The sequence below is a fragment of the Catharus ustulatus genome, chromosome 1 (assembly GCF_009819885.2).
Source record: "Catharus ustulatus isolate bCatUst1 chromosome 1, bCatUst1.pri.v2, whole genome shotgun sequence".
In the NCBI taxonomy this organism is placed as follows: Eukaryota; Metazoa; Chordata; class Aves; order Passeriformes; family Turdidae; genus Catharus; species Catharus ustulatus.
This window is the reverse complement of record NC_046221.1, coordinates 62082428-62099507: the sequence shown is the minus strand read 5'-3', so window position 1 is coordinate 62099507 and position 17080 is coordinate 62082428. Positions and strand designations below refer to the sequence as shown.

Genomic DNA, 17080 nt, shown 5'->3' with positions numbered 1-17080 from the left:
GTAAAAATAAAACTAAAAGCTACTTATGGGGGCTTTTTATCTAATCTCTTCTCCAGAGATAATTATATTCAAAACTGATTCTGAAAATAATAATTCAATAATATCTATGACTTGTTTCTGTTGTTTTCAAAAGGTGGCCTCCTAAAGTTGACCCTTGTAAGCAGTGTCCTAATAGGTAGTAATTCTTTTTTTTTTTTAAATAGATTTACAGTTTTGTAGCAGTATGTTAGCAGAAACAGTGATTGTTCTGTTTGTTTTAGCCAAACTCAGTGGTGTTAGACTCATTCCTCCTGATTGTTCGTTTCTAAAATAATTTGAGAGAATTAGCTGCTGGGGAGGTAAAGAGAAGGGTTTTTACCTGTGACTCAAATTGGTAATAGATTTTGTTCTGTAATTTGAATTCCAGTTCACAATTGTAAATACTCTGATGAATGAGATATTGCAGTTGCTGACTCTCAATGACCAATTTATACCTGTCCCATAGTCCATGCTGCCTACAAAGTAAATGTCATTTGTTCACATCTTCTAAAGCAGTAAGCAACAGTATTTACTTAAACCTTGTATTGACCAATTGTCTAAATGAAACTTCAATTACCATCTGTAAATTCATATTATTCGTCTCAGTGGTTGAGTGTGTACTCTCCTACATACATATTGAATTCTTTGGAATCTTCTTAACAATTCTGATATGAGTAATTGAGACATTGGGAAATCATCACAATCATTCGTGTTGTGGCTTCAGTTTGTACATGTCTTAAGATCTGCATGATTCAAACACCCCAATATGTGTAAATAACTGTGGTGCATTTTATGATTTCAGGATTGCATATAGATTTTTTCAGGTGCTTCAATAGCAATAGTTTAAAATGTGTAAAGCGTCTGAGGACATTTCCCTCAAATTTGGTTCACAGTGAATCATGCTAGAGATTTTTCAAAGGTTGGTTTTTGTTAGTCATGTACCTTCTGCATTGTGAAATGTTGTTTTAGGACACTTGTTTACTGATTTATCTTTCTGCTTTTGCTGTGAGTCCTTGCTTCTTACAATAAGTCAGTTCTTGCATCTAATTTCTATTTTATGTTAAAGCAAAAAGAAATAGTGTGCTTAGTGATGCTAATGCATACATTTTTTCTATTTAAGCATTGATGTTCAAAGAATTCTTGCAAGGGTAGGTTGACAAGGTAATAGCACATTGATTTTTCTTTTTCTTTTTTCCCCCCATTATAGAGACAGAGTACTAACAATGTAAAAGACAAACTTAGATAATTTCAAAAAGTGTGTGTCTGTAAAACAAAACAGAAACTTGGGAGCACAGTGCTGGAGTTTTTATGAGCGAGCAAGGTCTAAGTAAAAATCTATCCACGAAAAACCTGAGAGCTGACAGAAAATACCTTTTTCAGAACACCTGCATGATCATGTCAGGAGACATAAAAACTTTGCTGTACTCTAGTGATATCTGCTAGCTTCACATAAAGTTATTTTCCATTGTTCTCCATAGATTTTGGTGTGTTATATGCAGTCAGTGCATGAAAGTGAGTGTGTGTCCTTGAATGATCATGTCTGGCCCTTAAATGATGGCATAAATTAATTTCTCTCCTCCTTTCACATTTACTGGACAGCCTATCAAAAAAACAATAGATGAGGTAGATTAGTGTTTTGTGGAAATTTATGAGGTAGCTTTATTTGTTTTGAAGGCATCATCCATGCCTTGGCTGAGCTTATTTTTAAATAGTGGTGTACAGAACAAGGATGTAAACAGATGTAGCTACTAGAGTTTCTCTTCTGTCTGATACTCCTCTATATGCTTGATAAATGAGGGAGGTATTTTATCAATGCTAAAAATCTGTTAAAAGACAATAAAAACTAACCATGCTTCTTAACTTTTATCAGTTAGCGCCTAAAGGGTATTCTAAGAGCATTACATCAGTGGGCATTGGCATAGCTAGTATTATTTAACCTTTGCTCACTTCTGTACAGAATCATGGAAAGTCTCTATTGCTTTTAACCTTGGCTATTTTTTGTTTAATTTGGGGGTTTTTCTTTCACTATACCCTTAGGAATATTTTCTTTTTATTTCTTCTATATTTCAGCTCTATGTTATCCCCATAGTCTCTTCATTTACTTTGGAAATATATCTTAATTTTTTGTATTTTAATAGCAATCTTAGAAAACAAATACCATTGAGTTTGATTCAACTACTTCAATAATCTGTGTATGGTACAGAACTATTTTGTATAATATATATAATTTTTTAAAATATAGCATCTTGTTAGGTGCTTAAAAAAATCTACCCTGATGCAAAACCTGGTGCATGTAGCTGTATTCATTTATGAGTAGAATCTCTGGCCTGATGCTAATTATACAGATGTTTTCTTGGATATGTCTTGCATTTTAGTAGAGAGAATGTTATTTTTTAAATTAATGTTTTCTGTTAAGTAATTACCTGTTTTGAAGCAATGGTTGTGTTCCTTTCAATCTGGCTTACTTCTAGGTTGCCACTGAAGGGAATGGCATTATGTTTTGAAATCCTTTTGACTCCCTTTAAACAGACAACTTGACCAAGGAGCTAATGTGTATGGAACCTAATCTGACCTTGTCCAAAACACGCCAGTAAAAGGAACACAGCCAAAAATTTAACTGTGGGATTGGGTTGGGGAAAGTATCTCTTTCAGTGATTCAAGAAAATTAATGTGTATTCCACTTTCTTTCAAAAGTTGATGGGGGTTGTTGTACTGCATCCTGTCATGCAGAAACAGAGAAAAGGTCAAATAGAAGTGGTATACTGGTTCACTCAAGGATTAGGTATTTAGTCTCAAAGACCTCTCTTGTTCTTTGCAAAAAAAATTCTAAAAAATGATAGCTTTGAAACTTTTTAAATGACTCCTTGAAATTTGTCATGATCCTTGGTCAGCTGTATTATGAATTCATGAAAGGACTTTATGAAATTAATTGTGAAAGGACTGAGAATGGGTTGTATTCAATTTTTATTTCACTGATCATCTTTCTCTCTGCACATGCAAGAGCTACAAACTAATTTCTGAAAAAAAAAAACCTATAGATAATTTAAACATCTATGATCAGTGCTGCTCATGGATTTAAAAACTGAGCCTAAATATGAAGCTTGAATATAATACTGAAGTGCATTATTCTGGTAATGAACTTAATTCAGAACTCAAAGACCAAGAAACATACAGCTGCCAAATGAAATTCGATCCAGCAGACCTTAATTGGAAACTTTGTCAGCTGGACAAAGAAGCTCTTGTATGTCAAATTTCTGCTAGGAGAGCGAGTGATGGATTTCATTTACCCCAAAACATACATTGTTCTGTTAGTGTCAGAAAATTTGCAGAAATTTCTCCTTAACACGGGTCTGGTCTCACTCAGGAATTGCAGTTCTTAGTTCTGATCCTTCCGTGCTTTATCTATCCCTACCATCTCTCCAGAAGTACAAATAAAAATAGTGTGAAACAACTAAGCCCATAACCCTTAAATGCACCTTATATTTTTAATTTGAGTAACTTAGGACAAAAAAAAAAGGGTAAGTCATCATCTGTTTGAGCATGGAAGGTGTGGTATTTGGGAAATGGGATGAATTGTAGAAAGCTGAAAATGTTAGGTGAGGGTATAAAGACATGAAAGCATCATAATGAAATAAGCAGAAGATAAGGGCTTGGCCAGACCATTCTGTGAATGAGCATCAGTGGAAAGAGAGCGAGCTCATTTGATGTTTTCCTATTTTGAATGACCTAAAAGAAGATATTTCACTAAATCTTGTACTAGTGGTAGACATTGAACAAGTGGCTTTCTCCTGACCCTGATGTCAGCTCTCCAGAATCACTGTAGGGCTTTTGATTTCTTCTTGTAATATGGAAGAGTTTCACTATTCGGTCTTAAAATCTGCTTACTGAAGAATAAGGGAAAACAATGGATTTACCTGGCTTAGTATCCTGTTCTTGACAATAACCAGAAGCAGAGTGCTGGGAAGCAGAATACAACTAAAGTAAGAACACAGTAGTACCTCCTCAAAAGAGCCATCTGTCTCTTAACTCAAGATGTGGGAAATTTCCTGAGTTAGAGCTCTTTTCTGTAAGTAATCTGCAATGAATTTTACTTGTCTAAACTTACCCAGTTCACCCTTGAACTTGTGTAACCTTTTGACATGGAAATGGGAGGAAGTTACACAGGTGAAGTACATATTTAAGAATGATTGCCTGTTATTTTAATTTTGCTGACTTTATTTATGACTTCTTTCTTCTTTGGTAAAAATAAGCAGTATCTATCCTCCCTTTTAAGGTGCCTGTTTCATAGATGTCTGTCATATTGCCCATTAGAAGTCAGGTTTCTTTAGTCATTTCTAGTATGGAAGCTATGTTGACCTCTGTTATTGCTCCTTTTGAACATTTTCCAGTTCTTTTTACTTTCTGTTTGGAATAAACACAAGAAATAATCGCAGAACCCAAATAATTTGGGAACAATTATAAATCAAACCAGGAATCTGAGCATTAAATTTTAGGAATATAGCAAATAATTCTTGCAGTAATCATTCCTGAGGTAAGAATAAAAAAATAATTCTCCTTTTTCTTAATTTAAGGCTACTCTTTTAGAACATTGATGATTCTTCACAGAATCACAGAATATTCTGAATTGTAAGGGACCCACAAGGATCATCAAGTCCAGCTCTTAAGTGAGTGGCTTATAATGGGGATTGAAGCCATAACCTTGGCATAATTAGCACCATGCCATAATCAATTGAGCTAATCCCAGATCATCAGAATATAAACCTTGATTCAAAATTTGTAGTTTTCTTCTTGGGGCTAATTCCATATCCTACCTCTCTTCCCCTCTGTTTTTGACAGAATGGTTCTCCATGCCTTTTAAACAACAATTTTTCCTCACTTAGGAAAGTAAGAACTGTAGTCTCCTTGCTATATAGGGACTCTGGATCTATGCACAAAAACTTACGTGTTTAGCTGGAGATTTTTTTTTTTTTTAGAAACAGAAATTTCTGTACCGCTCATCCTGTGCTTGATGGTTGTTTCAAAATAGAGATGAAGGTTTTGATTATTGGCAACATGCCGAATTTATTATGTACTTTGATAAATAAGTCATCTCCCCTTTCTTGCAAAATATTTAGCAACAATCTGTAATTCGATCAAATACACTTGATTATCCTACCTCCTAAAGTTTCCTCTAGTTATAAACAGCACATTTCACAGCTGCTAATGAGTAACAAATCTGTACACGCTCCAAATTGATTATGAGAGATTGTCTGTTTACAATCTGCAGATCATTATTACTTGGGAGGAGAGAGGGGAGGAAAAAAAGGGGGAAGTTTAAAGTAATCATGGAAGCAGTTTTCTATTGGAATTATTTTCCCAAGGAGTATATATTTTGTAAGCATGTGGTAAGATAATGCAAGCCTGAATTTAATTTTAAACATCTAAATATTTTTCCCTGAAGTTTGTATGTTGATCAGGTGCAAAATGATGTTAACCATAGTTTACTGTATGAATTACAGATGATTTAAATAGAGAACAAGGTGTTAATTTTTGGGAGTTAGTGTTCATAACTCACTTTAACTGCATGCTATAACATACTGTTCTGCAGTTTAATACATCTGAGGAAAAAATATGCTACTTTAAAAATACTTTTGATTAGTTATTTTAATATGATTGGATAGAAGTAATATGAACTTCAAACATTGTTTCACTTTTTAGAAATTTATTTGTGTCTGTATGTGTAATGAATGCTGTTACAGAGTGATTGATCCAAGGATGCAAAAATCCTGTGTCAGTTATTCAGATGGTTTGACATGGTTCTTAACTTTTCATGATGGTGATTTACTTATTAACCGTTCTTATTTTTTACAGGAGGACAGTGATCCTGCAGTTCATGAAAGCCTAAGCATAGAAAATACATTATGGGCAAGCACAGTTGTTGCTTCAGGTAAGTGCTGCAATACAGAGCTGCTAATGTACATAAATACTTCCATGCAAGTGCATCCTTATTTTTCAAAAGCCATTAATGTTTCACATTGTAAAATACTTTTATCTTCCAAAATGTTAAACTGTTGCTTTTTTACTTTCCCATTGGTTTCATCACGCTGCTCGAAATATTTTCATACATTTTTAATCCTCCCTAGTATCTTTGGGAGTTTTTAAACTTAAATTTTGGTCTTTCAGTAGTGCAGTCCCTTGTAGCCCACTGAAGTCACTGACCTTTTTGATTCAATTAAGACTTTAAGTTGTGAGGTGCTCTGTTCAGCTCACAGTGGATGCTTTTCCCTGCTGAAAAACAAGAGTGGTTTTGCATTTTTTAGGAGTTTTTCTTTTATGTAAACTGGCAAATACTCTGTATTTGATCTATTAGGCAAAGCCTTAATCAGAAAGAATAGGTAAGTTACAAAGTGATGCAATTTTTAAATACTGGGATCTAAATATCAGTACTGTTTCATATATGTTCCAGATATTATAAATGAGTACACATTAATACCTAGATGCTGTATTCAGACTTTAAGCCATTGTAACTTTTTGGTTTTTAGAGCAGAAATTTATTTTCTTTCATTTTTGCTCTATGTAAGAAAAGTCAAAAGGCCTGTGGTTATTCTTCTGCATGAAGAGTGAGAATAAGGAATTGAGAGAGCATGATTTTTGAAGAGAACTAGGATTTAAGATGGGGAATTGGAACAACTGGGAACAACCAAGAAATGGGAAGAAAGTAAAAGAGTCTCCAGCTAAATCGTAAAGTTAGTCCCTACTGTGAAGACTTCTTACATCAGAGAGAGGCTTGCTGGAAGGCTGTGGGGAAGAGATTAATTCTGAGGAGGTAGCAAAAGAGTCTGTGACTGAACACTTCTTTCCTGAGTGCTGATTACTGAATGCTGAAAAGATAGTCATGCTCTTCGATTCTTAGTGTTGTTTGGTTTGATTGCACTGGAAAACGATTCTCTCTAAACTGTTTCGTCAAATGCCTAAAATTGTCCGCAGTTAGGTTTTTAACTTAGATAGCCAAGATCTTTAACGTTGTATAAAAGGATGCTTCTCATGAATTATAAATTTCAATACTGCGTAAACTTGGTTTAGTTTCCTTTTCCTCAAATCTATGTATGGAGGAAAACTGCACTCAAAGAATATGCATTTGCAAAGTCAGTAATTCTGAATCAGTACATTTGAATTTTAATAGAAAGCTGTTCATGTTTTCATTTCCACGGTAGATGATTTTGTTTAGAAGCGTAACTATTGACTGATTGCTCTTGATCTGCTATCTAAATTTGCCACCCATATTAATGTAAACAGCTCCTTAAAATTTATATCTTAGGATAAGTTTGAGGTTTTTACTACTGAGGGGTCTTGTGAAAGTTTAATTATTTATGAAGGACTTTAGCTCATTATTAATGATGACAGTGGAAAAATCTAAGAAAAGATAATTCTCTTGTTGGAACATAGTTTTAACGGTGGAATAAGACTTTAAGGCAGACTAAGGGCAAACTCACTGAATAATACAAGGTTAAAAATATTGACTGACTCTTCAATACTGCAACCCCTTCTGAAGGGAAAATTAATGTGATCAAGAAATTAAAAATGGTGTCATGGTGTGCATACAGAAGTTAGCTTGAATTAAAGTACTGGACAAAAAATAATTTCTATCAGCAACTGATTTTGTGACGTTAATTATATCTAACCTTTGGCATATCACTCATTTTGCTGTCCTCATTTCATGTATTAACTACAATTTAATACCATGGTAATGTGCTTCTCTCATGTAAGTACTCCTTGTCCTGTAGGGCAAAAATCCAGATCTTAAGAATTACTCGGGACCTCTGTGGATGTAATTTTAGCATTTTGAAAGGATTAGCCCTTCAGACCAAAAGTAGGAAATTATTGGCTTCAGTCTGTTGCTTATCTAATAAGGCATTTGTAAGGTTTTAGAGGTACACTGTGCATATAGTCATGAGGAAGATCATGAGGTAAAGCATCTATCACATTGTTAAAATTAAGATGTTCTAGATCTCGTTGATAACTGATGTATCATTCAGTTGTTTCCATCTCACTTTCAAGTTGAAAGTACATAATTAAGTTAGAACACTTGGTGCTGAGCTAATTAAATTTGCTTGGGCTTTTTTTTAAAGTAGACTTCAAAACTGAATTTCCAAGATTTGTCACAGCTAAAAATCTTCATAAAAATACTGGTCACTGTCTGACTGCATTATAAACACTTATAAGCTGACTTGATATGGAAGGATATCAAAGGTAGACTCTACCTACACAAGTTTACAGGACCTCTGCATTCCGTCCCCTAGTCTAATCAGTCACAACCATTAATTTTATCTGAAAATTCTAGTGGAAGAATATGCTTGTGCACAACTTCTACAGACAGGTGACACTAGGATTCCCTGAAAACAGAAGAATAAACAGCCCACAGCATGTGAAAGTGTGCAGTCTTCCTACTTGCCACACAGCTACCTCACCCACACTTTCGTCTGATTTCAGTGTCCATACTGTATAGGTTCACAGTTCTGTTAAACACAGGTATTTTTCACCAAAAAAGTCTGTGTGCAAACCTAATAATTCTATTACTGTTCCACTTTGGTTCAAGAAAGGAGGTTTGAGGCCTGAGTCGAGGTAGTGGGGGGTAGAGTTCTTCCCTGCAATGTTTCCTGTACATCTCTTTATTTACCCTAAGACTCTTCAGTACAACAGTTTTTAATGCAGTCTGGCTTGGAAGGCTGCTTCCTCCAGCGCTCTCTAAGCAGCCTGGACATCATCTGTTACTAAACCCAGCAAATGTGTGACTCACTGTGCCTGTTAGGCCCTTTTCAACCCCTTGTAGGTTGTTACAAAGCGTTCTGGGTCAACCTATCACTAGTATCTTGACAATACTGACTGATGGCATCAGGAGCAGACACAGAGAACTACATCACTGACAGGCAGGAAAGTAATATGTACAGTAATTTCACGATTACAAGCCACACCGTTTTGACTAAAATTTTGCTCCCAAACCAGAAATGCGGCTTACACTCAGGAGCAGCTAATATGTGAATAATTTTCTGACATTTACAACCCCGGAAGTGCAAACCGAGGTGCCGAGTCGAGCAACCTGCCAGTAAAACCCGGCTTTACCCAATTGTTACACATTGGTTACTCTGTTGCACCATGGGTGGAGCCGGCTCCCTGCAGGCAGCGCAGCGGGTGGGGAAGGCGGGGGAGCTCCCTCCTTCAGGCAGAGCAACCCGGGGGAGAGATGGGGGGCCCCCTCCTGCTGGACCCCTGGCCCGAGGGGGAGGCAGGGGCTCTCTCTTGCTGGCCCCACAGCTTGAGGGGAGGTAGGGGGCTCCCATCCCCGCCTGCCACCGCCTCCGTGGGTGCCAGCGGGCTCCATGCCCCCCTGCCACCACGGCGCAGTGCCGGGCCGGGGCGAGCGAGCCCAGTGGCAGCAGCAGCCGACCCCAAGCGGCCCCGCCAAGCAGCAGCGCCAGGCTGGGCCACCTGGCCCCGTCGGCAGCCCCGAGAGGGCCGAGCCCTCACGGCCTGAGCCGAGCCAGCAAACTCCGCCCTCCCGCGATTCTGTTACTATTTGGCAACTTTGTTACACGCGGGTCCTCACTGCGAATGACAGAGCAGCTTATAATTGGGTGCGGCTTGTGTATGGACAAAGAACGAAATGTTTGCCAACACCCAGAGATGCGGCTTATTGTCAGTGCGGCTTGTAATCGTGAAATTACTGTAATTGAGTTGCAGATACAAAGCCTTATTTAATTTTAAAAACAGTTTTGTATAGGACATACAGGACAATTTTTGGGTGAGGGCGCTCTCCTCTCAGTGATTAATAGATGCTGAATTTCCTGATACTACTCTTTGACATATTACAAACACCACATTGCATCAGGGAGGGTAGCCCACTACCTCCAGTATAGATGCCATTGCTATTTGTCAAGGTGATACAGAGGGTCAAGGTTAGGCTGGGAAAAGTGTTTGGGGAATTATGTGGGGAAATACCGCAGAAAACTTGAGCTCTGGTTGCTGATGCCCTGACAGTTCCAGAAGAGAGAGACCACAAATCAATTATTTTGCAGATCAGTAACAGTAAATTTAAATGTATGAAGGTTTCAAGAAATCTTATCAACTGCATCTTGAATGCAGATTGCCAAAGCTCATGAGAATATCAGAATACTACAATAATGGATTCTACAGAGAAAAAAAAGCACCTATTGCTAAAGTGGTAGAAGTGACAAGAAAAGTATTTGCTATAATTTAAGACTTTTTATTCATGAATTTTGGGAACCAAAAAACTGATTCAACAAAATTGTCATTCCAAACAACTCAAGAATAAACTATTTCATGTCATTTCTTTATATCCAGATATAATGTTCAGGAGAATGAGATTAGTCAAATTTGTACATTTGGAAGGCTTTTGCTTTCCTTGGATTTAGTATGTCTCTTTACTCCTTAGAATAACAATAAGCTAAATGGGGGGGAAAGCCCATTTTACCACACCTAATATATACCCATTTTTAAAATTGGTACTTTAGCTATCTAAGTGAAGATTCCTATGCTGTCCAATCTGCATGGTTTTCTACCCTTTGTTGTAAAGCTCTGACAGAGATCTGATGACCGTCTGTATTTGTTCATCCCAGCCCTAAAAAGGACAAAGATTAACGTTCCTGGATCACACTGGAAGCTGCTGGCAGGGATGGAAATCAAAAGCCTTTCTTCTCAAGTCCAAAGCATGCAGTCATTCTTTTGTCATTCTTTAATAAGTGAAATAGGAAAAATATTCTGACTTTTCCACTTACAGGCAATATTCTAGCAGGTTTTTTAAAAGTAGCACTAAGGCACAGAGTCTCTGTCATTCTTAATATCTGTGTTATCACTGTGGAATTAATAACAGTGCCTCTAGGAAAGGGCATTTTGGTTAGTGAAAACTTGCAAAACTAGTGTCCCTGAAGAAACACCTCTAAACGTAAGCAAATAACTTAAACCACTGAGTATTCTGAAAACCTCTTAGTTTATCTCAATTAAATTTCTTATCTTTCAGATCATTTATGCTTGTGACATCAATGACTGTGGTGTTTATGTTTATTGAAAGCTTTGGCAGGTTTCATTTCAGAAAGGGAGAAAGGAAAGTTAGCGGTTAAATTTTAAAAAGCCTCAAACTTCAGTTTTTTGTTCTCTGCTTGTGATAATGACCAGTGTGGTTCAAATGCTGAACAAGATAATGCAGCTTTCTGAGAAACCTGCTGAGATACCTATTAAGAGAAAATTTGTATTAATGAAATTGCATCATAATTTTGGCAGATGTCAGTCTTACGAAGTCACTTTAGATAAAATCAGAACAATTTATATAACTGCACAGCTGTCAAAAGCAGTGTTTTTCTGCCAGCTCCTACCTGCAACTTGTAATTACAGTAATTTCATGACTATAAGGCGCACCCTTTTGACTAAAATTTTCCCTCGAACCCGGAAGTGCACCTTATAGTCCGGTGCGCCTTATCTGATCTACAAAGTTGCCAAATTTGCCAAACCGGAAGTGTAAGCTGTGAGCCGTGGGGGGAGCCGGAAGTGCCACGGCAGCTGGGTGGAGGCGGACCGGGGGCCCGCAGCACCGCCCCTGCCAGGTCCAGGCAGTCCCGAGGGCCTATGGCTGCTGGGTAAAGGCGGGCCAGGGGGCCCGCAGCACCACCCCTCCCAGGTCCTGATGGTCCCGGGGGCCCATGGCTGCCGAGTGAAGGCAGGCCAGGGGCCCTGCGGCACCACCCCTCCCGGGTCCGGGCAGTCCTGGGGGCCCATGGCTGCCGGGGTGAAGGCGGGCCCGGTGGCTCACGGCACCACCCCTGCCGGGTAGAGATGGGCCCAGGGGCCCATGGCTGCCGGGTTGAGGTGGGGCCTCGGCCAGCAACTGCGCGGGGGGAGCTGGGGGCGGAGTCTCGCTGCAAAAAAAAGTGCGCCTTACAGTCCAGTGCGCCTTATGGTCGTGAAATTACTGTAATTTGAGCACACCCTAGTTTTTATATGGTTCATGTAGTGCTTGGGAGATACCAAAATTGTTATGATCTCACACCGGATTCAGAGTATTCCAGACTATCTCGAGTCTGCTTTTATTTTTTTTTTTCTAGACCCATGTTTGTTCTAGTGGTAATTCCACTAGTGTATAAGACCCAGTTTGCAGAGTCCCTGTACATAAAAATATGTGAGTTGTTACTTTTAATAAGCTGGGGCTTGCAGTACAGCTGTGCTTCCAGAAATCCCAGACTGGATACAGTTCATGCTCTCGTACACCAGAACTGTCCCTGTTGCAAATGCTGTGGGACAACAATGAAACTAGGGATGGAGTTCCCTACACCAATGTACTTCAGATCTAAGGAAACAGTAGTTACCACTGATACTGTGCTAATGCCAGAAAGTTTAAAATCTAAGATCAACAACTTGTTTTTAGAAGCAGTTTAGTCAGATCTAACCAAAATTCTGCTCTAAGTTCAGTAGTCAAAATGGAATTTATCTGACTTTCACCTTTGAAACCAACATTTCAAGGAACAAAATATGTGATAAGTAGGACAGTTTGTTTTTTCTGAGCTGCAGCATCCTAGCCAAGTGAAACTTTATATAAATGTACCATCTGGAATGTAGAGTCATCCCCAACTTCTATTGAACTAAATACCTGTGAAGGCAGAGATTGCTGTAGTGTGCAGGAGGAGATTCTCTACAGCATATTGTCCAATATGTTATGACTATTAGACAAGACGTCAGCTCAGGATCACTCCAAAATAAAGTGCCCCAAAGGGGTATGTGGACATTGGTTGGGCACAAGAGAAAGGGTTCAGAAATTATGGATTAGTGACTATTGGAGGAATTTTGAGGTGGCGTGAGCATTGATCAGGGGGTGTGAGGGATAGTACTATGCATCACTTATTTCACTTGGGTCTTTGGGGCTGTTTTTTGGTTTTAGGGTTTTGTTTTTGTTTTTTTTTTTTCTCATTACAGTATTCATAATCATTAATATTATCACAAGTATGACTAATATTGGTGTTATATTTTACTTTATTTCAATCAATAAACCATTCTTGTCTCAACCCATGAGTTGTGATGCGGTTTTTTTGGGTAGGAGGGATTGGTTGGTTGGTTTTGTTTTGTTTTCTTTTTTTTTTTTTTTCCTTATTCTCCTCACCATCCTGTTGTTGGTGCTCTGGGGAGGAAGTGAGTAAGCAGCCGCATAAAACTTAGTTGCCCAGGATTAAACCAGAACACATTCTTATTTTTGAGTAAATGCAGACATCTTTCACTATCATCTTTTTTGTCTTTGGGTGTTTCTTCAATTTTTTACAAGCTATTACACTATAAGATTAGCAGTAGCAGATCTTAAATGTGTTTCTAATTGCGAAAGACAAATTAAGTTGATGTCAGACAAACATGTAATATTCCCACTTTTAAAAAATTTTTCTGTGCAGGGAATTTTTTAATAGTTTTGTTTATTATTTCTTTATAGCATAGTGACCACCAAAAAATCGCATTACTGGTTGTACTGCCATAAAGCCATTTCAGGTGACTTTAAAAAGTAATAGAAATAAGGGGAGGTTTTTTTTATACTAGAAAGTGTTATGTGACATATTAATAAAAAATTAAATTTTGTTTAATATGAAAATTTATTTAGTGATGCTGAAGCCAAATTTTCCTATACCATGCTGTAAAAAATGACTAAAAGATAATTAAACCTAAAAGATAATTAAAAAATTAAAAATTGTGTAAGCTAGTAAAGGTAATATTTCTGCATAACATTTGATCAAAGTAATTAGTTTGCTGAACCGGATTTTACATCATTATAGAGGTCAGATATAGCAGGCAATTGGTGTTCAGCACCACTTTCCTCATTTTTTTATTCTCTGTGCAGTTATTTATGCTATCCTAACTTCTGAAAACAGTTGGAGGAAATTTTAAGTTGAAATACAAGTTTCTAATGAGTTCCATTGGAAGTATTGTTTCCATAAAAAAGAAAGAAAACATGTTATCATCTTTATGGATGTTTATTGCAGAAGTTAAATTGATTCTTCATTTTAAATTCTGAAGAACAGCACTCTCAGCATAAATGTTGGGTTTTTTTCATACAATTGATTAATTTGAGGAATTAAGTTAGTACAAGTTTTAATTCGAGAAAATTTTCTCTCATTTACTTGACACCTCTGGGGTTTTGTTTGTTTTTCAGGAACTGTAATTGGTGTTGTTATTTACACGGGTAAGGAAACACGAAGTGTAATGAACACATCCAATCCAAAAAATAAGGTAAGTTAGAGTTACTCTGGAATTGTCAGATTCTGTTCTCAGAAAACTTAAAAAAGAGACGTACTTAAACGCAAAAATCTAAAAGTTTTTACTGTGTGTGTTTTATGTGTGCTGCTGCCTTGAATTTTGATTCAAGAAGTGAATTCTGCCACAGTCTCCTTTTGAAAGTAAAATTAATCTTCCTTTAGCTAGGAGTGTTACAGGTAGTAATGTGGGCATTTGAAGTGTGGGGGTCTTTGAAGTATCAGTGTTCATCTTCAGACCTTTATAATTCTGTCTCACAGCTAAATATTAATTTTCACTTCTCCAAGATTATTTTACTGAAAAGTATTTGGCTACAGATGCACAGTAGTTTTAAGGAGTGCTTATAACAGACTGAAGTTTATTCAGGTTACCAGTGGTGGTACAACAAGATAACTGATGTTCCAGTCAGTACTCAGAACACTCTTTCAGGGATTTTTGCAAGCAATTAGAACCTTTTTAAGAGATTTTTCTGTCAAGCAGATACCAGAAGTTTCAGTGCTTCTTTCTGTACAAGATTCTTTCAGTTCTAAACAAAGCAAATAGCTCTTCACTTCATCAGTAACGTTTCTAATGTAAGCTGGGGAGCACTCTAAATTTTAAAGAAATAAAACTTCAGCTGTGGGCTGTACCTTACAACCTAGACCTGTGTTTAGTAAGAAGATAATTATATTAAGAAAGGCAAAAATTATTGCAAGAGGTTTAGATAAAAAATCAACTGTGACAGGTTGCCATTTTCACGCCATTCATAAGTTGCTCTGAGTAGGAACATCAAGAGTGAAATGATAATACAAGTTGCTTGAAGCAGTTATTGCAGTCCCCTGAGTGTATTGATTTGTGTTTCTGATAAAGAGATGCTTTTAAATGTCTCATTGACAGAGACAGGTGATATGTACCATTACGAGGATTAAAATGGCCTTTTATTATTTTCATCTTTGGAACATGCATTTTAAAATAATAGAGTAAAATGGAACCAGAATGTTTGTGGTGTAAGGTTATTTTCTCTTCTTCTTGATACAAAGATGAGCCCTTTAGTAACAGAATCTTTCTCTTAAGAATTCTGAACAACTTATGACTAATAAATAATTCTCACAGGTGTTTAAAATTAAATTATTTAGTGTAGTAAACAGATAGAGAAGTATGTGTGAGTGTAACATGCATTACCTAAATTCAGCAGATTCTGGGGATGTATTGGGATTTTAGTAAATGTTAAATTTTTTGTATGTGACTATTTCAACAAAAGTGTTCGCATGGAGATTTTGTCTCTGTGGATTGAACAACTATGTTGAAAGCAGTAACCAACATGTAACATGGCCAATAAGAATGAATTTGGGAACTGAAAACAGGAAAACACTTACAGCTCTCACAGCTGTGTAACTGATACAATGGAGTGCTGCACTGCAAAAAAAAAGTAGATGTAAGTAGATGTCATTTTTAAGATGTAGTTTTAGCTGTACCTTTCTGTGGAGTCTGCATCTTAATGTCTATCTTCTATGGTTTGCATACTTTTGTATGACAAGACACTTGCTGTCTGTAAGTGATATTTTGTGCTAACTAGCCATGCAGAAGGTAGACAAACAGTACTCAGTTCATTCCTTGTCTGTGTATTCTAGAATCTTCCTGGGTTCTATCAAGTTTATGATTACATATTAGGTAGCGTATGTAGCATTAGGACCCAAGAGAAGGGCACAGGGAGTCTAAAATAGTCTTTGAGAGTAGAAGATATATTACATTTGAGAGATTAAAGATTTGAATATTAAAAAAAGAAATTTGCATCCAGCTTGATGAAACAAAATTAAAATTAAATTGATCAATTGTACTATTGCTGCAAACTTAAGAGGAAATAAGTCTGCAGCCTTTTCTGCTTTAGGAAAGAATTGTTTGAAATACTGTTTGAAAATAGTTTTAAAGGCACATTGTCTTTCTCTACTGCTCTTTGAAAACAAATAAACATAACACTTTAGAGATTTTCTTGTACAACGTCTTAATACACTCTTGTTGGGAACATAGTTCAATGATAGTGGTGTCTTCTTTCTCTGGGAGAAAGCAAACACTGAGATCTATGATTCCCAAATTACACTGTCAAAGCTGAAACTCACATGTCCAGAAATAAGCAAGAAATATATGAGCCTGACTCTTTTATCAGGCCTCTCTTCATTGAAATACAGATAAGTGCTACAGTTTTATTTTTTGCTGGAGAATAACATTACCGCTGTACTTCATACTATAAATTTATTTTTCCTAATGGTAGATTTTTAGTTTTCCTTCTTAATGGTAGATGCTTTTTGAATTAACCAATATTAAAATTTAGAGATGCAGACCTGCTCTATAAACACTCAGCAAAAGACTAAAACTGAAATAAGTTTAGGAAAACTTGGATAAGAAAAAGTGGGAAATTTATGTACCTGTTCAAGCATGAGATTTATCTGTTTGTTAAACTTAGAAGGATTTATTGTGTTTGCTGAAGTATTTAGTCATTCAAGCAACAATTTTCTTAACTTAAAGTCAACACTTACTTGTTTTATTACAATTGTAAAAATTGTTTCATTGCCTAAGGATGCAGACAATCTGAAAAACACAAAGATAGAGAGCATAGAATTTTCTTAATGGATCAATTCAATATGTTTTTAATTCCAACAATATAAAGAAAAATTATTTCTGGCAATGTTTAATTTCAGTCTAAAATGATATATGTTCTGTGCTTCAGATAAATGTGGAAGTGGTAACATCAACATTATAGTGTAATGACTCTTTGCATTTTACCTCATTGGCAGTCACATCAGCTTACTCA

The 17080-nt window shown here is 36.8% G+C and overlaps 1 protein-coding gene across 2 annotated transcripts in view; it reads left to right on the top strand.

Annotated features, from left to right (window-relative positions):
• Positions 1 to 17080, top strand: part of ATP9B (ATPase phospholipid transporting 9B (putative)) — a 172500-nt gene that overhangs the window by 81563 nt on the left and 73857 nt on the right. For both annotated transcript variants that reach the window (XM_033052712.1, XM_033052723.2), the window contains exons 10-11: positions 5869 to 5944; positions 14192 to 14268. In XM_033052712.1, coding sequence (XP_032908603.1) covers positions 5869 to 5944; positions 14192 to 14268 — 153 coding nt within the window. The remainder of the gene's footprint in view (positions 1 to 5868; positions 5945 to 14191; positions 14269 to 17080) is intronic.